This window comes from Amphiprion ocellaris, chromosome 4 (genome assembly GCF_022539595.1).
Source record: "Amphiprion ocellaris isolate individual 3 ecotype Okinawa chromosome 4, ASM2253959v1, whole genome shotgun sequence".
In the NCBI taxonomy this organism is placed as follows: Eukaryota; Metazoa; Chordata; class Actinopteri; family Pomacentridae; genus Amphiprion; species Amphiprion ocellaris.
The window spans coordinates 23,144,794-23,169,003 of NC_072769.1; the positions used below are offsets into that span (position 1 = coordinate 23,144,794).

The window sequence follows — 24,210 nt, forward strand, 5'->3', positions numbered from 1 at the left end:
AATATTGTCAGTCATTCATCTTTCATTACTGAACCACTTGGTGAGTATCTCCGGTAGAGATCTGACATGATTATGATGATACAGTTTAGCTTTCAGCAGCAGATAACATTTTCTGAGCCCAAAACAATGAAGCATCACGAGCTGATTGTAGCTGCAGTTACTTCAACAGGCTTTGTCTGCTCTAACTTTATTCTACTGTCACTGTACAGATTGAGCTCAAAATATGAATGAAAGCTGATGAACCTCTGAATAATAATGAAAATATTATATCAGCAATGGTTGCTGTGTTAGCTCTAACCTCTAGCTGATACATTTGGTGTAACTGGTTCATTTCTTCTCTGTTAACAGCAGATGTCTTCCAGACAAAAGAAGCCCAGAGTTATGGAGATGAGGAGGAGAAGTTGTCCAGTCTGAGGTTTTCTGCTTCTGAGGCAGGAAACAGAGCAGCAGCACCCAGAAGAAGTGGCATGATCTGTATCTGAAGGTAAAGTTGGACAGAGTAATCAGCAGTAATTGTGCAGTTATCAGGAGTAAAGCTAATTAAACTAAAAATGGGATACCTTCTTGTGATTTACTCAGATTGTAAAAGCTTTATTTAGTTTTTCTATTGTACTGATGTATATAGTTCTGCTCAAGATATTTTAATATAGTTACTGTTTATTGTAAGGAATTAACTCCTGTATTTCTTTCTGTGATTCCCAGTTAAGCTGCATATTTTGTTATAAATCTTTCCTTTACATATTCCTGCAGCAGTGATTTTAGTGTTTTTGTACATAAATATCTGTATAATAAGGATCAAACAGACCTTTTTGCAGAGTCAGACTATACATGATATGGACAGTATGTATTCAGAACTATTTCATAACTGATCAAATAGGTCTTGTTATTTGTAAGAGTATTGCACAAAAAACAACTACTGTTCATAAAGTTTTGTCAATAGCACATAAGAAAAATCTTTTTTTTCTGTGAGTCTGATCACTCAGCAATACTTATATCTCAAAGATTAACAACAACTGGTTAAAATTTGTGTTAGAATATATTTGTTAGGAGCTGGGATTGAACTGACAACCTTCATATCCACAGCTTCCTACCATCATCCGGTAAAATTTCTAGTGCTTTCAAATGATTAAAATTTGTAATCGGATTAATCACAGTGTTGCTGTGGATTAATTTCAATTAATCATGATTACATGTCATTCATTTTTAATCTATATTAATCGCATTTCATTTTGCGTGAGCAAACAAATTCAAGAAAGAGGAGAATATATATGCACTTAATATGTTTATTAAACACCTGTGCTTCGGTGAAAACTCCTTCCTGTAGAGTGTTCATATTACTGTAAGTTGGTGGACTGTTTCATCTTTGGGGGTTTTTTTGTATTCAAAAACAAGGCCAACGTGCTGTTTAGCGAAGGAATATTCAACTAAAATTCAAAGAGGTCCTGTCAGAGAAAATGTATTAAAGCAAAGGTCTGGAAAATCTTAATGTCTAACTTGGCTCAACAGCTGTATATTGAGCCAAACATAGTCAACGTGCAGGGCGACTTTCCTCTCGGTGTCAATTTGTTTATTACTCTGCCAAGGAAAGCGGTGGAGTTATCTGATGATCGCTGTACGTTTTTCTGTGAATCTGTCTGTCCTGTCCAACATTACTCTAAAACAGAATAATGGATTTGGATGTAATTTTCAGGGAAGGTCAGAAATGAGACAAGGACCACCTCATTTGAGTTTGGAATTGATGCAGTTTATAGTCTGGATCCACGGATTTGTTAAGGATTTTCCATTGCGAGATATAGGAGTCGGCATGGCGTCGCCATAACCATGACAACAAGTGAACGCTGTGTCAGTTACCTGCATCAATTCACTCGACCCAGTACATATTTCGGTCACGCAATTCGGTATCTGTACTACATAATGTACACATGTACAACAAAAGCCTGTGCTCACGCAAGGCATTTTTTAAATTTATTTAGTTAGTTTGTGGGTGTGGGATCATGTGGTCATTATTTGAGACAGAAGACTAACTACTTCTCTCTAATTAAGCTGTTTATTTTCTAATATCAGTGTCTCAAAAAATCTTGTACAAGGACCTCTTCTGTTTGGAACAGCCTCCCAGAAAAGGATCAAGTCACACAACATTTTATACAGTATAGTGTAATGTGATTGGCTATAAGGTGGGGAAAACCGTGATTTAGGCTTAGTTCTCCCTTCGTTTGTGCACAGATATGTCCATATCTCTTGGCACACTATTCATCCGATCAGTAGCAGCCACACCCTGTGAAAAGAACCCTCCTTTCTAACACTTCCCGCTTTCTAACTGTCAGTTCTATTCCTTTGTTAGCTGTGATGTGAAGCAGCTACTGCTGATATTGCAAAGGGAAGATTATTATGGTTATAAGTCTTAGAACAACCTTGAAAATTCAGTTTCAGTGCAATTCGTTAATACCTTGTAAGGAAATAGGAATATACTGTGAGGCAAAGCAAAAACTCAATGTTTTTGGTGTGTGTGTGTGTGTGTGTAGGTGTGTAGGTGTTGTAACAGTCATTACTATTGTCATTACTATGGTATTACGGTATCTCACCACACGGTGGCGCCTTGCTAATTTGGTATGGTTAATAGGTCACTCTTCTTCCCTTTTTTTCATGGTTCCTAGTGTCGAATGGGGCCTAGTTTTGAGATCCCAGAAACAACCAAGGTTGAGAGGTAACAAAAGTTCTAAGCACGTTCATCAAAACAGCAGACCAATAAAGATCTATTTGAAGAAACCACATAATGTAACCAAGTGATTATGCTTAAGCAGAGCAGTGATTTTTGTAACCTAATGCATATTTTTGAAATACTGAAGTGTTTGAATAAGGAATGTGAGTGATTTAAACAAGTAATCGTTTAGGAAATGATTTGTTCATGATTGAAGTATTAAATGTGAAGCATGTTGTGTGATCAAGCAAATGCAGTGATTTAAAGGAATGATTATGTGTGACAAGTACTGTGTCTGAAAAGAGGAAGTTGATTTTAAACTGCGCACTTACTAGAAAAGAGGAACTAGAGTGTTACCCAATGTTGAGCAATGCTTAGCCTCTACAGGGCAATGATTTTGACTTACAAAATGTTGTTCCAAATATGGTAAATCCTTGTAATGGTTAATAAGTGCAATGATCTCATGCAGGATGCAGACCCAAGTATGGGTATTAGAAATCATGTGTAATCCTTCTGAAATGTAATGTAATCAGAGTATATTCAAGGTGTGTGTATTGGGAATGTGACAATGAATCACCATGACTAGGCAACTGAGCCCTCAGACACTGGGTGTGTATTGAGAGATAACTGTATAAAAAGAGGAGACAGAGACAAAGTATTCGGAGTTCTCGGAGTTCTCTGAGTTGTTGGAGACGTCGAGGGGCTTAACACTGGGTTAAGCCTGCCAGAGTTCTTTGAGGACATCGCTGGAAGAAAAGTTCTCCGGACTTTGTTCAAGAAAAGAAGACCAAACTCTGCTGATGAAGAAAAGTTCCAGTCGGTCTACAGAGTCACCAAGAAGAGAAGAAAGAAGAACAGCCGCCGAGCCAAGGAGGGGAAGACGGTATCGGAGACGACAGCTGGAGGCTGCCCTCACCCAGAGAGACGGGAGAGTCGGGGACTTTCCACCACCGCTCATCTGCCCAGGTCATCGGGGCTTCCTCACCACCGTTCCAGCTTCTGCTTCTAAAGACATCTGCAAGACCAAGATTGGCTTTTTTGGGACTTTTCCTGCTCCCCCTGCCGAGGAACAACAATTTTTGGACCGAAAGAGACCTTGTACGGGGTTTCCAGATCCACTACTGAGTTCGTCCAGACGCAGGTCAGACATCGGGCGTGGCAGCTAAGGCCAAGTTGCCCGTTCTCTCTGTCTCCCAAAATATACTGATTAGAGAAGATACTTAGAAAGGCTCAGTTTTAATAATTCTTAGTGTAATTGATTTGGTTTAATTATAATTGTTATTGCCTAATCAAAACTGATGCTATGCCCTTGCTGAATTTATTCAATAAAACGCTATATTGCATTTAAAGAGAAGATTAATGTATTTTTTATAATTCATATGCTTTGCATGCCAGTAAAAAGTTAAGTCTATTGTGTGCATTAAAACTAAGAGGTTCCTAAAGGTTGCTTTAGTCCTAACAGTGATTTTAAAATCTTACCCTTGAGGTTTTCTGTTCCTAACCTCTAAAACTAACCTAGGAATATCACCAAGTGCAAACAGAAATAAGAGGAAAGCTGTCGTTAACAGACGTGACTGATAGGTTGCTTGGTTACTTAGGCTACTTAGCTGGGCTGCACATCAGAGTAAGAAGGGTAAAGCGTTTGGAAGTAGACAGTAAGAACCTAGGCGAGTATTCCTCGACACCAGCTTAATCATTCTGCTGAATCCTGTTAGATAAACCACTAATAGGCAGATAGAATCTAACCCTAAGAAACGGAGAGCTGGTCCTGATTTATCCTTAGCAGGTTAAAGAAGGCAGATCTGACGACACTAGTTTCCTGTTGCTTGTGTCATGGACTCGACCATGTGTACGCGGACCTCTGTGCTCACTAAAGTAACATGTGGTACAGCTGACATTTATGTTTTTTTATTTATTTCTAAAATAAATGGAAACCTGTGGAAATCTACAAGTCTTTGCTCTTTTTGCTATCCACTAGCACAAGTCCATGGCTGACTACTCCTCAGCTCATACTGCCACACGTTACAGTGTGTGTGTGTGTAAAACACTTGATGTTCTGGTGTGTATGTGCGGCTGTAACTTTCAAGCTTGACCTGTCTGTGTCCATAATGTATTTAACCCTTCAGAGCCTAGGGTTAATACTTGAATCCATATCTCTCCCTTAAAAGGTCAAGCACAGCTCACGCATTAATTGCACAATAAATGGTATAAATATCAATATTGTATTACTCGTGTGATGTCAATCTCAGTGTTCAACTAGCAGTGCCATTGTGAGATAATAAATCCTAACATTAACAAAATAATGTTGGTTCTGAGGTTTGAAGGATTTTTCATGAAATGACAGATTTCTCATTCAATTCCAGAAGTTATATTAGAAAAATAAACATGATCTGATGTCAAATTAATGATTGAAAATGAAGTGAGGAGCTCAGAAAGGTCAAAGGATGTTCAGATTAAAGATGAACTCTAAGCTCAACAAGCTGCTTCTGGACCTTTGAGGACTAAACTGGATTTATCTTCAGTTTGTTAACTAAACATGATGTTATCAAAATGACTCCAATGTGCTTCATTAAACTCTCTCTGGGCACCAAGGCTTCAGCTGAAATGTTTTCAGGACACTTTGTTGTCATCAGCTCAATGTGTTGCAGGTAGAGAAGCTCAACAACTTTGACTGCAGCTGGAAATAGAAAGACAACTGAAATATAATCCTGCACTGACATAAATATCCTGAAACTTACTGCACACTCTGCAACCTGACATCAACTTCCAATGTATTATGTCAACATTAACTGCAGTTCTCCATCATTCACAGTGTGGAGCTGCAACACTAAACTATACAGTGATAACAACACACTTTACACTGGTTCCCAGTCCACCTCCCAGTAACATGGTCCAGCCAGAGTCTCGACACACCAGCTGCTGCTGCTGCTGCTTCAACCTCTGGATCATCAGGACACACTTCATCCTCTCAGCACAATCATCGTCATGATCAGTCTGACTCCCATCTGCAGAGAGAAGAAGAAAGATCAGAGGAGATCAATGAATTTGATCAGCAGCTCATCAGGACTTCAGTCGTGTTCAGAGCAGCAGCTTCATGTTAACGTGTTGGAGTGAACACACTGAGCTCCAAGCTCACATATCTGAAAACACTGTCAGCATCAGGTGTGTTTCTCTGCACATTTCACTGCAGTCCACAGTGGAAACAAACTGCTGACAGTCATCAAGCTTCATTACTGCACAAACTCTTCATTCATGGATTTACTGCTGCTCCATTGACACTGACAGTCTCTGAGTGTCCATCAACATCTCATCTGCTCCTCAAACATCAGCTGACAAACCAACATAGAGGCTGTCAGTCAACACATCTGGATCTAAACAGACACAGATCCAGATGTAATTGCTGGACCTGAGCAGAGCATCTGCTCTGTAGAAACACCTCATGGTTCCTACATGTGATGATGATGCTGCTGTGAAATAAGAGCTGCTGGTTTGCAGGCTTCAGTCTCACTGATCTCAGAGCTGTGACAAACATCACACTGATCAGCTGATCACTGTTGAAATGAGACAACAAACTGTGAGATCAGATGTGATGGAAACTTTGATGAAGGACGACCACTGTCTCTGCACATCTGGACGGCTGTCAGCTGGAATCAGCTTTATTTCCTCAAAACATCAACACAACAACAACAGTCGGCTTCTCATCCACTCAAACACACCATGACAACAAGCTTCTGGCTCCTCTGATTGGCTGACTGCCGTCTCTGTGTTTCTGTCACCGTTCTGCTCTCACAGCTTCACTGAGAAGCAGTAGGTTTACAGGAGACACTGAATCTTTGCTTTGATAGTGACTGTGTTTCGTAGAAAACTGTTAAAAGCAGCAGAGACTGACTGGAACTTTCTACTGACCTCAGAGTCTTCAGGCTGCAGTCTGGACTCTCCACAAGATCTAACAGATGTTTCACTGATGAATCCTGCAGGTTGTTCCTGCTCAGGTCCAGATGTTCCAGATGGGAGGGGTTGGACTTCAGAGCTGAGACCAGAGAATCACAGCTGATCTCTGACAACCTGCAGCGCCTCAATCTGAATAAAAAATAAAAGATGAGTTGAGGAGACAAAGTTCCTGCTTGAAATCATTCAGAGTTTCATCATAAGTTCAGAGCTGCAGAAATCTGTATTTCTATGTATGAAGTCAACGTTAAATCTCCTTCAAATGTTCTTTTCATACGTGCAGCTTAATGAATGACATCTGTTCATTTACTCTAGCATAGGAGAAGCTGCTGGACCACAGAGGACAAATACATTTGCTTCCAGGACATAAAGGTGAAAACCATCTAAAGGATGAGCAGCAGATAAAGCCAGTGTCTTTACTTGAGTCATCTCACAGCTCCAAATGCTGTAAAGGCTGAAGGAAAGAGTTTGTGCCACTCATGAGGTTCCAATTAAAGTGTTGCAGTGATATGAGACAAAACAGGTACACAACAGATGGAAATTAGCCCTGTGCTAAATCTGACGTATTTACTGCAATCTTGTGTAAACTATTATGATATTGTATGTTCATTAATATGCACTGTCCTGTCCAAAAAAAAATTTTTTTTTTTAAAGGTGAGAAGAGTTCTTCTACTCAATGACTTTTATCATCTCAGCACAGAGAACTTGAAGGACACTTTATCTTTGACTCTGGACTGAGTCTAGACTTTATGACTCCCTACTACATTTAAAAAGAAAAAAAAAACTGTTTGGATGATCCACGCCAGTCATTAAAACGGATGTGAAAAAAGCAACATTCACCCAAAGATGAGAAGTCTGAATCACTGAAAACATGAAGTCTAACCTCAGAGTCTTCAGGATGCAGTCTGGACTCTCCAGAAAACTGCACAGATGTTTCAGTGATGTATCTTGTAGGATATTGAAGCTCAGGTCCAGATGTTTAAGATGGGAGGGGTTGGACTTCAGAGCTGAGACCAGAGAATCACAGCTGATCTCTGACAACCAGCAGTACTCCAATCTGAATAAAAAATATGTAGGTAAAATTATTGATGATCCATCAGATGTGTTCAGGTTCTGAATGCGCAGCTTAACATTACTTTGTCCTCATCAATGAGTTTTTCTCTAAAACCATCACAGTGACTTTGTCCTTCTGTTACTGTGGATCATCATCATGTCAGCCTTCTACACACATCATCCAGATGTCAGGACAACATTCATACACTTATTCAGGTCCATACATCAATAACATCTGCTGGCCTCAGTCCAGTCTCTCATTACAGGATCAACATCAAATCTCATTGTACTTTTATTTTTCCATCACCTTCTTCTTCTGTGGAAATCAGCTTGGTAGCTTTGTCTCATTCACATCTTCCAGTGTGTCTTCCAACAACAGTCACATGTCATCTGTAAATTACAGAGGGATTCTGATTCCTGCTGTCTACATTGACTGTCCACTGCTCTCTTCCTAATACAACCCAGCCGAAAGGAATCTGACCGACACCATTCAAGTGAGTGTCCATCAAACTTCCAGACTGTTGACAGCTAAACTCCTCTTTGAGATCCTGAGGCTCCACTGCAGCTCAGCACAAACACTGAGGAAACACAAACATATTGACTGGATCTATGAAAGTCAGACTGCTGAAGCTTCACATCACTTTCACAGCAGCTTTACATTCAGACACACAGCAGGACTGTGGCTTCTGTCCTCCATCTTGGAACTCTGCAGTCAGCTGATCAGGGGATTTATTCGCACTTCAACAATCTCAAACATCTTCACACTGTTCTCAGGAAAATACTCAAAATTTATCAACAAAATCTTCAAACTTCAGTCAAAGATTTAAAGTGAATATATTGATAAATGATCAACAGTGAACTGACCTGAGAGTCTCCAGTTTACAATTTGGACTCTGCAGTCCAGCAGAAAGATGCTTCACTCCTGAATCCTGCAGGTTGATGCTTCGACTTAGGTCCAGATCTGTCAGATGGGAGGGGTTGGACTTCAGAGCTGAGGCCACGACTTCACAGTGACTCTCTGAGAGTTCACAGTTATAAAGTCTGTAATGAGACATAAATGATAAAATATGTTGTTATGAAAGAGGATACTTTACATTTCCTTCATGCATTTGATAGCAGAACATTTGGACTGGACTTGTTGGACATTTAGTTCGTCACATCAGAGGTTCAGCTGATCTTCTCTGACTGTTTGACATGAATGACTGAATTCTCAACAGCCTCTCTCACACCTGCACACTTTGAATCTTTCTTTGGGTTCATCTGCAGATGGAGGACAGAAGATGGACTTCCATTCAGGCTTCCATACTGCCCATAGTCTGTCAGCGTGAGCTGATCTCACATCTGACTCCACAAAATTCTCAGCAGAACATCTGGACGAGAAGAACATTTTCTGTCCTGTTTTTACTGGGATTCAGGATATTGTGACTGAGTTCAGTGAACATGTCCAGTTGAAAGATGATGTCTCTGTTGTCTCTCTGATGATGTGTCTACAAGCTTTAGATAAAAACTGTTGGACAAGTGATTTCATCACTTCACTGGTTTCAGGATTATTCTCTACCTGAGAAACCAAATCACTGTTACAGCATCAATATCATCTCATCATTGTCACGTGTGGCTACAGTAGCTGCTTCAGCTCAACTTAGAATCTCAATTTAAATAATGATGTTCATTTTTCTATCCAGCACGTTTCAAAAATAACAGGCAGAAAAAATTCAGTGGACACATGACACTCAAAAAAAAATACAGGGTCAGTAAAGACAAACAGGGGAAAATTGTGAAATATAAAAAAAGAACTCATTAAAAACCCATTCTTAAAAGTGACAGCAATAAATTCATCAAATTAATTCTCCCAGCTTGAAAAAAAATGCTGTCTGAAAATGACACAGATCTTATTTTAAACTTTAAAGAGACAAATAAGGTCAAACGTGTTTGTCTGATTAGATAACACTGATTTCAGAACCTCTTCATGTGATAATAACTTCACTGCTTCACTGAAAATTGTAAAACGCTTCCACATAAAGAACCTCTACAGTTCATGTGTTTCAGAAGATCTGCATGTTTCATCCATCAGCCAAAGGAAGAAACTTAGAAGAAAAAACTGTCTGATGGAACAATTATTAGAATTAAATCGAAAAACAGTCTTCATTCATTTATCAGCTTTAAACACAAGAACATGAAAAATCTACATTTTCACAGCATTTGAAGCAGCTGAAAAACATCTGAGACTACATGTGATGTTTGAAATAGACAAGTGGAACATTAAGAAGAATGAGATGTTCTAGTGAGAACATCTGAAGAATTGAACTACTGATCTACTCTGACTGATCATGTTCAGCACATTTGGACTCACCGGAACTTTCTGCAGTTCCTCACAGCTGGAATCAGTCTCCGTTTTCCCTCCCATGATGTTGTGTACTTGTTCAGGTCCAACTCATCCAGAACCTCCTCTGACATCTGCAGCATGTAGGCCAGAGCTGAGCAGTGGATCTCAGAGAGTTCCATCTCTGATCTGTTCTCTGACTGCAGGAACTCTTGGATCTCCTGATGTACTGAAAGATCCTTCATCTCCATCAGACAGTGGAAGATGTTGATGCTTCTGTCTGGAGACATTTCATAACTGTTCATCTCCTTCAGGTTGTTGATGACTCTCTGGATCATTTCTGGACGGTTCTCTGTCTGACCCAGCAGGCCTCCTAAGAGTCTCTGGTTGGACTCTAGACAGAGGCCATGAAGGAAACGAACAAACAGGTCCAGGTGACCATTTTCACTTCTGAGGGATTTCTCCATGACTTTGTTCAGGAACACATCCAGAGTGTCTCCATTCTCATCTTGCCAGTCTTTTCCCAGGAAGTCCTGCAGAACTTTCTGGTTCCTGTTGGTGTAACAGTGGAACATGTAGACTGCAGCCAGAAACTCCTGAATGCTCAGATGAACAAAGCAGTAGACTGGTTTCTGGAACATCACACACTCTCTTCTGAAGATCTGTGTACAAACTCCTGAGAACACCGAGGCCTCTGTCACATCCAGACCACACTGCTCCAGGTCTTCTTGGTAGAACATGATGTTTCCATTCTCCATATGTTCAAAGGCCAGCCTCCCCAGCTTCAGAAGAACTTCCCTGTCAGCCTCCATCAGCTCCTGTGGACTCATCTCATGTCCCTCATGGTACTTGTTCTTCTTCTTCTGTGTCTGAACCAGCAGGAAGTGTGAGAACATGTCAGTCAGGCTCTTGGGCAGCTCTCCTCTCTGCTCTGTGGTCAACATGTGCTCCAGAACTGCAGCAGTGATCCAGCAGAACACTGGGAGTCGACACATGATGTGGAGGTTCCTGGATGTCTTCATGTGGGAGATGATTGTGCTGGAATGCTCTTCATCACTGAACCTCCTCCTGAAGTACTCCTCCTTCTGGCGGTCAGTGAAGCCTCGTACTTCTGTTAACCTGTCCACACATGTAGGAGTGATCTGATTGGCTGCCGCAGGGCGAGAAGTGATCCAGATCAGAGCCGAGGGAAGCAGATTCCCCTCCATGAGGTTCACCAGCAAAATGTTAAGCGATGACTTCTGGCTGACGTCAGACACAACCTTCCTGTTGGTGAAAACCAGTGAAAGTCTGCTTTCATCCAGACCGTCAAAGATGAACAAAAGTTTACAGACAGCCAGCTGCTCTGCCGTCACCTTCTGTAATGTTGGATGGAAAACATGGAGCAGCGTGAGAAGACTGTGCTGCTCATCTCTGATCAAGTTCAGCTCCCTGAATGGAAGCACAACCACCACACTGACGTCTTGGTTTTCTTGGCCCTCTGCCCAGTCCAGAGTGAACTTCTGCGCTGAAAAGGTTTTTCCGATGCCAGCGACGCCGTTGGTCAGGACCACTCTGATGGCTCTCTGCTGCTCAGGAAAGGCTTTAAATATGTCCTGGCACCTGATGGGAGTATCATGGAGACTCTTCTTGGAAGCTTTCTCCAGCTGCATCACCTCATGTTGGGTATCAGCTTCTCCACTGTGTCCCTCTGTGATGTAGAGCTCAGTGTAGATCCTGTTGAGGAGGGTTCCACCTCCTGGTTCATCACTTCCTTCAGTCACATGTTCGCATCTCCTCCTCAGACTCATCTTATGTTCCTGCAGAACCTCCTGCAGACCAACATCTGCTCAGACCAGACAACAATCAGTCTCAACAAACACAAACATCTTTCATGGTAAGACAAAACAACACAACAACAAGGTCACTTTTCACCCATTAGTCCACCAGCAGATGTTGAGTCTTACTTTGTCCACAGCTGATGGTTCTGGATCTATCTCCACACTGAGTACAGGAGGAGTGTCCTGATGGAGCAGACTGGTCCCAGTATGAGCTGATGCACTGTCTGCAGAACCAGTGTCCACAGCTGGTAGAGACTGGATCCTTCAGGACGTCCTGACACCGAGCGCAGCAGGACGGCTGCTCCTCCGCAGAAACTCCCCTCCTCTTCATCACTCTGTCAACACATTTATTCATCACTCACATCATCTGGAGAAAAGCATCCACATCTGACTCCACAGTGCAGAAGAGAACAGTAAAAGTGAAGTTACTGTTCTGTCTGAGTTCAGCCGCTAATAAAAAAAAGCTGCTTCCTTTTATTATTAACTCCAGCCACTTCTTTCCCATCAGTTGTCTGATTAAACTCTGACTGATCTGCCTGCAGTTTGCTGTTAATACAAGCTCAACACTTTGTGCAGCAGCTTCACAGTAACAGCCTTCCATCACAGACAGCTGCTTCTGTTCTTCACTGCTTTACACTTACTTTGGGTAGCTCAGCTCGGCTCACTTCACTTTCAACTCAGAGTAGGAATCATGGAAAAACTGACAGAGCAGCAGCCTCAGACACACAGCGTTCAGCTTTTATTTCAAACATCTGGATCACTAGAACCAGGAACCCGATGAAGACCAACCACAACATCAACTACATAATTCAACAATATTCTTTAACTCTGAAAATATCAGCATATCAAGCTAATAATATTATATAAAATTTGTTCCTCCATCCTGAAACGTTCATCTTGCATCAGGTCAATTTACAATTGAAACAGTTTCTTACTTTGTGTCTGAGGGTTCAGGCTCATTACTGAAGAGTGGAGGATCTAATTTGGATTGGTCACTCTTCATGGACAGACAGCTGGAGGCTGCAGACTCTGCTCTTTGTCTGTTGAAACACATGTTTGTACTCTCATCAATCACTGATCAGTTATCTGATCATATACATAATTTGAATACACAAACTGCAGATAATTCTACATTTTCATTTAGCAGACATTTTTATCCAAAGCGACATACACCTGAGAGTAGCTATAACACAAGATGATGAGATGGTTAATGTTTGCCGTCGTCCTCTTTAATTAGATTACAACTTTTCTACTGAAGATGCTGAGAAGAAAACAGGTAAAAAGATTTCTATTTGTGTTACAAAAACATTTTTAAAGTCTGTCAGTAAAACCTTTTTGATCTACTGATTAAAATCAACAACATATAACTGACATATGTAATTATAAAGGAGACATATGGAGAAGTTAGAGGCACTTTTCTTACTTTGTGTCTGAGGGTTCAGGTTCATTACTGAAGAGTGGAGGATCTAATTTGGATTGGTCACTCTTCATGGACAGACAGCTGGAGGCTGCACACTCTGCTCTCTGTCTGTTGAAACACATGTTTGTCCTCTCATCAATCACTGGTCAATTCTCTGATCATATACATAGTTTAAATATACAAACTACAGATGATGAGATGGTTATTGTTTGCAATCGTCCTCTTTGATTACAGTTTTTCTACTGAAGATGCTGAGAGGAAAACAGGACAAATGATTTCTATGTGTGCTACAAAAACATTTTAATCTACCGATTAAAATCAACAACATATAACTGACAGATGTAATTATAAAGGAGACACATAAATAAGTTAGAGGCAGTTTTCTTACTTTATGTCTGAGGGTCCAAGTTCATTACTGAAGAGTAGAGGATCTAATTTGGATTGGTCACTCTTCTTGGACAGATGGCCGGAGTTTGGAAATTCCTTCTTCTCACAATCACTCATATTGTGAACTTCAGTCAATCTGAGAAGAAAACCAGCAACACTGACTGAGAGCTCAGGAAATAATAAAAGACAAAGTAACACACAAGTTCAGATTCGTCTTCATTCAGGTTCTTTGTGTCCACAGAAGTGAACTCTGAAAAAAAGTCCTCAGAGAGACAACTGACTCTCACCTGCCTCTGCAACCAGGTTTCTTGATCTGACTGAGTCTGAACTACCCAGCAGCTGGAGTGTTTCCTCCCTGTTCTCATGTTACTGATTCGCCTGCTCAGTCTTGCTCCTCCTGAGCTCTGAGATCGCTGCTGTTTGTCAAGATTCCACCAAAACCACCAGCTCACATTTCCTCACATTGTGTTTCATCTATGTCCATCTTTCCTCGTTATATTTCACCTCTGATAATAAATCCAAATGTTGTTGCTCTAACCACATCTGCAGTTGATCTCTGACATGTCAAACTTTTAATTTATGTTGGAAAACTCTCATACAAAGGGTTGGAAATACTTTCAGATCCCAGTTTATCAAGGTGAACCCAAACACTGTTTCCTTCGTCTGGACCTGGTTCTCTGTTGTACCAACTGACCTTTAAACTTTGACAACTTCAAATATCTGACAAGTTTGAAAATGTAAAGGAGAAAGTGAACCAGTTTTTAGTAAAGATCCTTTCACCAGATAAAAAGCTTCCTCAGCAGTTAGTATTAAAACACTCCTGTGATATAAAACCCCAAGAACAGAAATAAAATTCAAAGATTCATAGTTGTTTTCTGACAGCAGAAGAATAAGAATGTTAAACTACCACTCACCTTGTTGTCCTCCTCTGTCGGCTGTAAAATGGAGTCTGAACTGTTCATTTCCTCATTCCGTTCTCGACTCACTGCTCCTCCCCTGTTTCTTAGAAATCACATGACTACAGGTAACTCCAGCTAGCTGTGAGGATTCCTGCCTTCAACACATGTTCTGATGCTGCTCAGCTGAAGACACATTTACTAGCAGTGTTCTGGAAAGACTCATCAGAGACACGCTGTTGCAGTTGTTGTTCCAACACTGAAAGAAGAACGCCGTCACCTGATAAACATGTATTCACTCACTTATTATATAAGATAAGATAAACTTTATTGATCCCACAGTGGGGAAAGTTCACCGTTACAGCAGCTCAAAGGACAGGGCTAAAAGGGCAGGATAAGAATATATTTAAAAGACAGAGAACATTATATACACAAGATGAAATTTTTAAGAGCACTAAATCCAAAAGATGAGGTTGTAACAGATTATTGCACATAAGTCAGTGCAATGTGTCTGTAAGAAGAAAAAAGAAAAAAAGTGCAGCAGTAAATGAGGTCGACCAGTGAAGTTCTAATGGAGCTTTGTACAGTCTGACTGATGGAGGAGTAAAGGACCTGTGGAAATACTTATCCACAGTCAGTCTGGGTGGCAGCAGATCTTTCAGCAGTGTTTTCTAACTTCTCCTGCAGGATCCCAAGGTGTTCCCAGGCCAGATGAGATAAGTAATCCTTCAGAGAGTTTTAGGTCTACATCAGTCTCCTCACAGCTGAAACCTCCAAAAGAAGGCCACCTCATCTGGATCCTTTTAAAGTGAAGGAACAGCAGTAATTTTTAATTCAGTAATTTATAATTCAGGGGTGTCCAGATTTTTTTTATCCAAATGGCTGGGACACTCATTAGAGGTGAGGGATATTATGGCTAACTAGCTAACTAGCTAGCGCCGATGGCTAACTAGCTAGCGCCGATGGCTAACTAAGTAGCGCTGATGGCTAACTAGCTATCTTATCGTCTGCTACAGGAGACAACGACGTTACTTTCTAAATATACTTGTTTGCTTAAAAGAAGCTTGCCACCAATGGGACAAATGATGTATAAGGTTCTTGAAGTCACAAAACACTCACCGTCCTCGAACGTCTCCAACAATGCAGCAGCTGAGTCTCCCTCCTGTTGCTGGCGGTGCGGTGCCAGTAAATAGCGTTCATTAAACCTCTTCCAACACCTCCTGGTTGACCCACGCCGGCCGCTGTGGTCCTTGGTGGACCGACAGTCACTTTTGAGCTTTTTCAGCTTCTCCCTACACTGCTTCTGTCCTCTTTATATACAGTCTACTGTATATGTGAGCGGCCATCCGCTCAGAGACCTCCTGATAACCACACCTTTTCTTCAGATAACATGAATTACTAAAATTTAAAAGACATCAATGTTAACGCCAATGTTACCACTTCCAGTACTTAATTATTGACTATATTTTTGATAGCTGACTATATGTGTATTTTACATTATCTCATTTTGTTTAAGCAGCCATAGTGTTATGGCAGTAATACATTGATGAACATCATTACATCTTCAGTTACATCTATTTTAACAAGAATAGGCACAAAGAAGACAGATTAAATCTAAATTTACATTTTTCTCTATAGTGGATTGCTGTCATTATTGTATTTTCATGGATCTTTAGCAGTTAATGATTTACGACTCAAGATGACACTGAAATCTGAACTTATTCTTTTAACTAAATGTTAAGTATTTCACAGCAGAACAAGCCAATATAAGCAAAGAGATGTCTTGGTGTTTGACAACACCACCAAACTGTAAAACTCCTCTCTGCAGGAAAACACTGGATACTAAAATCCAATACTGCTTTTCTCAATATTATTTAATTAAGAACTGATTATATATATATATATATATGTGTGTGTGTTCCTTCTTTCTTATATAGTGTAGTATCAAATCAAATAAATTTGGCGGACGCTGTGGAGGAGGAGCTTATTTTAAACGTCACATTCATTTCATCCAATACACGCTCTGATAGTCCACGTGCTGCACCGCTCTGGACCAATCAGAGCTGCCGTTGCTCCGCCGCTCTCCATATAAGCTGAGTGTTGCCGCTCGGTCTCCACTTATTTTTACTGTTGGACCAGTGAAGACAGAGGAAGCAGAATGGCAAGAACCAAGCAGACCGCTCGTAAATCCACCGGAGGAAAAGCTCCCAGGAAGCAGCTGGCCACCAAGGCTGCCCGCAAGAGCGCGCCGGCCACCGGCGGTGTGAAGAAGCCTCACCGTTACCGTCCCGGTACCGTGGCTTTGAGAGAGATCCGTCGCTACCAGAAATCCACGGAGCTGCTGATCCGCAAGCTGCCCTTCCAGCGCCTCGTCAGAGAGATCGCTCAGGACTTCAAGACGGACCTGCGCTTCCAGAGCTCCGCTGTCATGGCTCTGCAGGAGGCCAGCGAGGCTTACCTGGTCGGTCTCTTCGAGGACACCAACCTGTGTGCCATCCACGCCAAGAGGGTCACCATCATGCCCAAAGACATCCAGCTGGCCCGCCGCATCCGTGGAGAGAGAGCTTAGACCCACAGCATTCACTTTACACCCGACACAACGGCTCTTTTAAGAGCCACACATGTTCACTGTGAGAGCTCAATGTTCCATCTAATACTCTTGAGGTGTAAAATTACTGCTTTTTGATTATGACCCAGACAATGTTAATAACAAATGTCATTTCAAATTTAGTTATTCAGAATAATCATTTTGTTTAATAAAGTCACAGGGAAAATTGTGGCCTTCACTCTCACCTTGTAAATGATGACATACTGACCAGTCACAGTGTAATTACTATTAGTCTAAATGACCTTTGTATCTGTAGTGATTGCAGTCAGATTCTGCTGACAGATGTTTATTGATTTTATAGGTGAAAATGTGAAAATTTTCTTGATTTATTGCTGCTGCTCTGCTGTAATGTTTGTAAAAGTCCTTGTTTATGGTAAGTCAAAGAATTTCAGTGAATAAAGTTGATAAATGTGCTCTTAAATAAATGTTATAACTTAAATATTTAAATTATGAAAATTAATATTTTGTTTGCAAGATTAAACTTGATTCATTACTTAAATGTATCTACTATAATATATATTTGTGCTGCTTCCAGTTGGGATTCTGTTTGAAATCCACTAAGAACAATGTTTTGCTAAACTGCAGCTTAACTGCAATAAAAATGTAAAAAATTATGCCATGCTATTTCATAGTAATTTTGCTCTAAATGTGGTTTTCTTCTAGAAGGAGATGCACTGTGCTGCTCTCTTTTTTTATTCAAATTGTTCAATTTGCTGCTGTTGCACTGTAAATTTCCCCAATGCTATCTATCTAAAACTGTGCAGCGACCAAAGCGGAAGGATACAACATCCGACTACAACAGCTCTCCTCTGATTGGACGATCACACTCTACGCTGACTCTGACCAATCAGAGGGCAGCCTGTTACTCTTTATAAGCTGCTGTCTGTTCCGCTTGTTTTATTTTAGTTCCTGCTGTCAGTCAGAAACTGTGATACAGAATCATGTCTGGACGTGGAAAAGGTGCCGGCAAAGCCAGAGCCAAGGCAAAGAGCCGCTCCTCCCGGGCAGGACTTCAGTTCCCGGTCGGTCGTGTCCACAGGCTGCTGAGGAAGGGAAATTATGCGCAGCGTGTGGGTGCCGGCGCTCCCGTCTACCTGGCGGCTGTGCTGGAGTACCTGACTGCTGAGATCCTGGAGCTGGCTGGAAACGCCGCCAGAGACAACAAGAAGACCCGCATCATCCCCCGTCACCTGCAGCTGGCTGTCCGCAACGACGAGGAGCTCAACAAGCTGCTGGGCGGAGTGACGATCGCTCAGGGCGGCGTGCTGCCCAACATCCAGGCTGTGCTGCTGCCCAAGAAGACCGAGAAGCCCGCCAAGTCCAAGTAAAGCAGGAAATCCGCTGATCAACACAAAGGCTCTTTTCAGAGCCAAACACTGTCATCTGATAAACAGCAAACATCCTTCATCTCATATTATACACAGTTATTGCAACGATCAAATTAATATGCAGACTACACTGTCTGCTACCGTTTAAAACATGAATAGTGGTAACACATCAGCACACAAAACAATAAGACATAATGAAATTAAACTAAAGCAGATCAGTTGGACATTCATTCCAATACATGTTTACATTTCACTCAGTTCTGTTTCTTAGTTCTTAGTTGTTGCTCAGCTCTAATTTTGCTTCCTTTGTTCTTTTTTTTGCGTTGTGTGTTTATTTAATGTCTACTGTTGCACGAAGAGGAGTAACGAAATTTCGATTCTTGGTATGTCATGTACATATTGAAGAATTGACAATAAAGCTGACTTTGACTTTGATGAAGCTAGTATGTCATATTGGAGACTAAATATGTGCAGTTATTGGAACATGTTGGTTTTGGTAATAAAAGTCTCAGTCTGGCTCCACCCAGTGAAAGTGCCATAGGCTGTCCTCTCTTACGTCCGCGGTGCAGCCCTAAAAAATTCCGAATCAGAACAATTAAGTTTGGACTAATAATACTAATGCAAAGATATTTTTCTTTTTGGTTCAACTTAAAATATGATGGTGTTACACATGTGAGATGTTTTTTCCGCTAATCCCAGTCCTGCTCCTTTAAAATAGTTAACATTATTAGCAAAGGCTTAAGTGATTAACACAACAAAATGGAATGACACATTTTACTTAATATAGAGTGGTGCTGTTATTGTATTTAAAATATATTTAAAATTATATGATTATAAAGAAGAGGTAGTAATAAATTGATCTCAAAATACTTATAATCCTTAACTCCAAATTATTTACATTTCAGTTCTTACTTTTAATATCTACATTAAGTTTGCAGCTGAATTTAGAGTTTCCACCTTGTTGAGCTTTAAAATGTGAGCAGTGATGTTGAGTTCTGATGTAGTGATGAGTGAGGCAGCAGCTCTTTGGTGGAGACTGTGGTGGCTCTGAAAAGAGCCTTTGCTGATGAGTGAGTGAAGATGAAGCAGCTTCACTTCTTTGCAGCTTTCTTAGCTGCAGGCTTCTTGACTGCACTTTTCTTGGCTGCGGGCTTCTTGGCTGCAGCTTTGGGCTTCTTAGCGGCGGGCTTCTTGGGGCTCTTCTTCGGCGTCTTCTTGACGGCTTTCTTGACTGCTGCCTTCTTCGGGGACTTCTTGACCGCTGTCTTCTTAGCTGCTGCCTTCTTGGTCGCGGCAGGTTTCTTAGCTTTGGCAGCGGCGGGTTTCTTGGCTTTGACGGGAGTCTTCTTCATCACCTTCTTGGCCGGTTTGGAAGCTTTGGGCTCCTTCTTGGCGAGCTTGAAGGAACCGGAGGCTCCGGTACCCTTAGTCTGGATCAGAACCCCATTGGTGACCATCTTGGTGACGGCGGTGTTGATGCGTTTGTTGGACTTCGCCACATCCACCTTTTTCGTCGCCAGCACCTTCTTGATCGCAGCCAGTGAGATCCCCTTCCGCTCCTTGGACTCGGCCACAGCGGCGACGATCAGCTTCGGGAGGCTGGGTCCGTCCGTCTTGGACCGGACCGCCTTCTTCTTCGGGGTTTTGGCCGGAGCTTTAGCCGGTGCAGCTGCTGGAGCTTCTTCTGCCATGTTTCTCTGTCTCTGTTCGTCTCAAAGTGTCCGAGCTGAACGCAGGAGGCGGGACTTATAAACACCATGAGAACCGTAAAGAGGCAACACACCACACCGGGCTGCCGCTGCCTCAAACGCGGCCACATTTGTGTTTTCTCCGACACGTTTTGGACAAAAAATACGTACAAAATCAGCCTTTTCACACTCCACGGTCGCTGCCACGCCGACGACACGCGTGTCCCTCCACACTGGGCTCATGTTCGGCTTCCAGCTCTTTGTCTCTCGCTTCCAGGAGGCTTCCAAGCTGTCGGACACACGGTGACCGAGTGCGGTTCGCTGACACTTTTCTGCATATTTGTGCTCCTAAAACGACTAAAAGCTCCACGTCTCCGGTGGAACATCGGTGTTCCGGTTAGCAGAGACATGTGAGGATATAGTGGAAGGAAAACGGCGGCGCTGCGCTGTTTTGTTGGCCTGAAAGCGGCGAGATTTTATCGCCGGTAAACACACGGACGCTGCCGGTGCTCGGGGTCTGCTGGTGTCTGAATGATCCACTGGAAGAAACTCTGTCTGGACTAAATGCTGGATTATCGAAGCACCGACACTTAAACGCTTTAATAAACCTTTTGATTTAACAAACATTACATCTACTGTCTTAATATTTAGGATTTTTTACACGTTATTGTCCTATTATCCAGTATTCAAATCCATGTTGCAGGTCTCATGTCTAAATACATGAATTAGAAAATCTTTGAGTTATACTGAAGTTCATCACACATTTCTTCATGATCACATATTATATATAGATTGTTTACAGAGTTACTGATACTTAGATTTCCTGTTAGTTTACAGTTAAACTGATTTCCTATTTATCCTGATCAGCACATATTTACTTATTGTGGGCTGGTTTGGGAAACGATGCAAGAAATTGTTAATCGACTGAAAACAAAAAGCTGAAACTGCAAAACAAAAAAAATAAACTTATTTTAGCACAAAAATGATTTACATTCAGACTGGAACTACATGAAAGGCTCAGCTCAGAATTTTTGGAGGATGAGAGGATTTTTCTGTATTTATCATCCTGAATCATCTAAAATCAGCCTGTTATTGATGTGTGATTAAGAAATTAATGACTTTAATCAAGACAGCAACATGCAGCTGTCACTAATATAATTATTCCATTTAAACAGAAACTGGGTTTGTTAATTGAATGTTTTGGCTACATGACAACATAAAATAAGCTTGATGGGAAAAACATAAATAGAAGAAGTCAATACAATTAATTCAAATAAGAATGTAAATAAAATGCATCAAATCAATCAAAGTCTGACTAATAAGGCAGATTCTTGAGTTTGCTTTGAAAATACCAACACTCTGCTGCCCTCAGGTCTTCTGTTCCACAGATAGAAGAACAAAATGCTTCCTCAATGCAGGTTTTTGTTCTGACTTCAATTAAAAACCAGAAGACCTGAAGGTTCTGCAGGGTTCATGAGATAAAAAAGTCAGAAGTCAGATAAATATGAAGGACCAAGACCAATAAGAGCTTTATAAACCAATTAAAGGATCTTAAAATTAATTCTTAAACACAGGGGTAACCAGATCAGAGACCTTAAAACATGAGTTGAAACTTGCACTGCTGAGTTTTGAAGCACTTGGAGAAGAATTATCATCTTTTTATGGAGATGAGGCAGAAGAACATTACAGTAGTCAGTCCTGCATTAGTTGTAGAGGACTGTTGGCAAGATTTTTAAGTGATTAAATAGATACTTTGGTAGCGATCTTGAAAATAATATTCTACTTGCTGCTGTGAGTATATATTTCTCTAATATTACAGTTTATCAGAGCATTTTACCTCAATAAGAGCCATTAATACAATGAATCACCAGGCTGCTGCTCTGTAGACAGATTTGTGTAAATACAAATAACTGGATATATGTAGATATAACATCTTTAAAAATCACACTTCTACCAACAACTTCACATTAAACATTCTGTAGGTAGATATTTATAGATAAATCAAAGCTTGTTATTAAAATTTAATGAAAACCAATGTGAAGTAATATTTTGGAGCAGTATTATCACATCTGTTGAAAAACAGATTGTTATTCTGTGGTTGGTCCTCCACTTTCTTGCTATAGTTGGCCTCACACTCCCTGATCTTTGTTTTCAACCCTCCTCAGGTCTTCTGTCACCCACCTCCTTTTCTCCAGCAGCAAACCGCTTGGCTCTTACATTAAAAAAATTCAGGAAACAAAGCAGAACAGCAGACTCACCAGTTTCACACCAAGGAATGGATCTGTACAGGAGAGACTACTATAAAAACAACAAACAAGGAGAGGAATTAGTGCTGCTGTAACTGGTATATGACACCCACCAGAGAGCTATTTGAAAAACATATGATTAATACCACTGTTTATATTAGTTACCTTTTCAAATAACGTTCTCAGACCAATATCAAGTCATTGAGGAGCATCAGGATGCTGCTCTGTAGAGGAGATGTGTGGCCCTGAAAAGGACCTTTGTTTTACTGCATCATCGCTGACTTTAACCTCCGAAGCCGTACAGAGTACGGCCCTGCCTCTTCAGAGCGTACACCACATCCATGGCGGTCACCGTCTTCCTCTTGGCGTGCTCGGTGTAGGTGACGGCATCACGGATGACGTTCTCCAAGAACACCTTCAACACACCGCGGGTCTCCTCGTAGATCAGACCCGAAATACGCTTGACTCCACCACGGCGAGCCAGACGGCGGATAGCGGGCTTGGTGATTCCCTGGATGTTATCCCGGAGAACTTTACGGTGACGTTTAGCGCCTCCTTTACCGAGTCCTTTTCCTCCTTTGCCTCGTCCAGACATGCTCACTGTTTATGCTCAATGATGCTGCTGCTGCTGGATTGACGGACATTTAACTCTCTACTGAGGACGTGATAGAAGACAGAGGCGGTCCTCCTCCCTCTTCTTCTTCTGTGTATTTTCCTGCTGCTTAATAATGAACCTTCTTTGCTCCATCAGCGCCACCAACTGACCAACGGCAGCATCAGCAGCTGCTGTCTTCATGGATCCTTCAGCAGGAAATTCACACATTACAGCAGCTGAGAAGATACAATAAGAATTGGGTTTAAAACATGAACAGAGTCACGATTTGGCACACAAAATAACAATATATAAACATGAATATAACATGTCAATTCAGATGGTAAAGGAACAATCTAATCAAATATTAACATCCGTTGTGGTCAGTAGGTCACACTTTAATGTTCTGAATAAGTCAGTTCATGAACGAAAATACCAGAGCAAGAAGCTATTTAACAGGTGTTCATATGTAGTTCATGCCTTTAACAGAATATGGAATTATTAAGTCTGGTCCTCCAGATGGCAGGTGAACGTGGATCTAGAGCTCTGCAGATACAGTGTGTGGCTCTTAAAAGAGCCGTTGTGTGTTGGATGATGAAGGAGTTTACTTGGAGCTGGTGTACTTGGTGACGGCCTTGGTCCCCTCGGACACGGCGTGCTTGGCCAGCTCACCGGGCAGCAGCAGTCTGACGGCGGTCTGGATCTCCCTGGAGGTGATGGTGGAGCGCTTGTTGTAGTGAGCCAGGCGGGAGGCCTCGCCGGCGATACGCTCGAAGATGTCGCTGACGAACGAGTTCATGATGCCCATGGCCTTGGACGAGATGCCGGTGTCGGGATGGACCTGCTTCAGCACCTTGTACACGTAGATGGCGTAGCTCTCCTTCCTGCTTCTCTTCCTCTTCTTGCCGCCCTTTCCGGCGCTCTTCGTCACCGCTTTCTTGGAGCCCTTCTTCGGGGCGGACTTGGCTGGTTCTGGCATCTTTCTCCGTCACTGTAGTAACAACTGAAGCTGAGAGCAGAGAGAGGCTCTTCTTATACAGGCCGCATGGAAATACGACTGCGCAGCCCCCCGTCTGTAATTGGCTGATCTGCTCAGCTGGTTGGAGTCTGGTTTCCATGGAGACGATACAGAAAGCTGGAGACCTCCGACAGTTTCAGCATAGTACTTAAGATTTCTGAGTACAGACTGGATATGAACATGTACTG

The 24,210-nt window shown here is 41.7% G+C and overlaps 5 protein-coding genes and 1 pseudogene across 6 annotated transcripts; 2 read left to right on the forward strand and 4 right to left on the reverse strand.

The window, feature by feature from the left end:
• Positions 1-4,584: 4,584 nt before the first annotated feature.
• On the reverse strand, positions 4,585-14,810 carry LOC111567248 (protein NLRC3-like). Of its 2 annotated transcripts, XM_023268234.3 has the most exons (10): positions 14,561-14,808; positions 13,648-13,782; positions 13,263-13,367; positions 12,775-12,879; positions 11,966-12,174; positions 10,050-11,844; positions 8,564-8,740; positions 7,530-7,703; positions 6,605-6,778; positions 4,585-5,703 (listed from the first exon to the last, which is right to left on the reverse strand). In XM_023268234.3, exons 2-10 carry the CDS (start codon positions 13,761-13,763, stop codon positions 5,688-5,690), a joined length of 2,871 nt encoding a protein of 956 aa, XP_023124002.1. In that variant the 5' UTR covers positions 13,764-13,782; positions 14,561-14,808; the 3' UTR covers positions 4,585-5,687. The 2 variants fall into 2 exon arrangements, with proteins under 2 accessions (XP_023124002.1, XP_035803131.1); XM_035947238.2 differs by lacking the exon at positions 7,530-7,703 and having other exon boundaries at positions 14,561-14,810.
• Positions 14,811-16,680: 1,870 nt separating this feature from the next.
• On the forward strand, positions 16,681-17,560 carry LOC111567427 (histone H3). The gene has a single exon (XM_023268548.3). The coding sequence runs from the start codon at positions 16,701-16,703 to the stop codon at positions 17,109-17,111; it is 411 nt and encodes a 136-aa protein (XP_023124316.1). The 5' UTR covers positions 16,681-16,700; the 3' UTR covers positions 17,112-17,560.
• Positions 17,561-17,778: 218 nt separating this feature from the next.
• Positions 17,779-18,913, forward strand: LOC111567394 (late histone H2A.L3). The gene has a single exon (XM_023268499.3). The coding sequence runs from the start codon at positions 18,092-18,094 to the stop codon at positions 18,476-18,478; it is 387 nt and encodes a 128-aa protein (XP_023124267.2). The 5' UTR covers positions 17,779-18,091; the 3' UTR covers positions 18,479-18,913.
• Positions 18,914-19,517: 604 nt separating this feature from the next.
• On the reverse strand, positions 19,518-20,252 carry LOC111567265 (histone H1-like; annotated as a pseudogene).
• A 2,396-nt stretch (positions 20,253-22,648) lies between these two features.
• Positions 22,649-23,140, reverse strand: LOC111567259 (histone H4). The gene has a single exon (XM_023268245.3). It carries the CDS (start codon positions 23,005-23,007, stop codon positions 22,696-22,698), a length of 312 nt encoding a protein of 103 aa, XP_023124013.1. The 5' UTR covers positions 23,008-23,140; the 3' UTR covers positions 22,649-22,695.
• Positions 23,123-23,983, reverse strand: LOC111567257 (histone H2B-like). Its single transcript, XM_055009595.1, has 2 exons — positions 23,613-23,983; positions 23,123-23,213 (listed from the first exon to the last, which is right to left on the reverse strand). Exons 1-2 carry the CDS (start codon positions 23,981-23,983, stop codon positions 23,189-23,191), a joined length of 396 nt encoding a protein of 131 aa, XP_054865570.1. The 3' UTR covers positions 23,123-23,188.
• Positions 23,984-24,210: the final 227 nt, after the last annotated feature.

Excerpts from the sequence above, each read along its gene's own strand:
- LOC111567394 (XM_023268499.3), top strand. The coding sequence starts at position 18,092 with ATGTCTGGACGTGGAAAAGGTGCCGGCAAAGCCAGAGCCAAGGCAAAG.
- LOC111567248 (XM_023268234.3), bottom strand. The coding sequence starts at position 13,763 with ATGAGTGATTGTGAGAAGAAGGAATTTCCAAACTCCGGCCATCTGTCC. Across the intron at positions 11,845-11,965 it reads AACCATCAGCTGTGGACAAA|ATGTTGGTCTGCAGGAGGTT; the intron begins GTAAGACTCAAC and ends TGGTCTGAGCAG. Across the intron at positions 7,704-8,563 it reads TGTAAACTGGAGACTCTCAG|ATTGGAGTACTGCTGGTTGT; the intron begins GTCAGTTCACTG and ends TTTTTTATTCAG.
- LOC111567427 (XM_023268548.3), top strand. The coding sequence starts at position 16,701 with ATGGCAAGAACCAAGCAGACCGCTCGTAAATCCACCGGAGGAAAAGCT.
- LOC111567257 (XM_055009595.1), bottom strand. The coding sequence starts at position 23,983 with ATGCCAGAACCAGCCAAGTCCGCCCCGAAGAAGGGCTCCAAGAAAGCG. Across the intron at positions 23,214-23,612 it reads ACCAAGTACACCAGCTCCAA|GATCCATGAAGACAGCAGCT; the intron begins GTAAACTCCTTC and ends TTCCTGCTGAAG.
- LOC111567259 (XM_023268245.3), bottom strand. The coding sequence starts at position 23,007 with ATGTCTGGACGAGGCAAAGGAGGAAAAGGACTCGGTAAAGGAGGCGCT.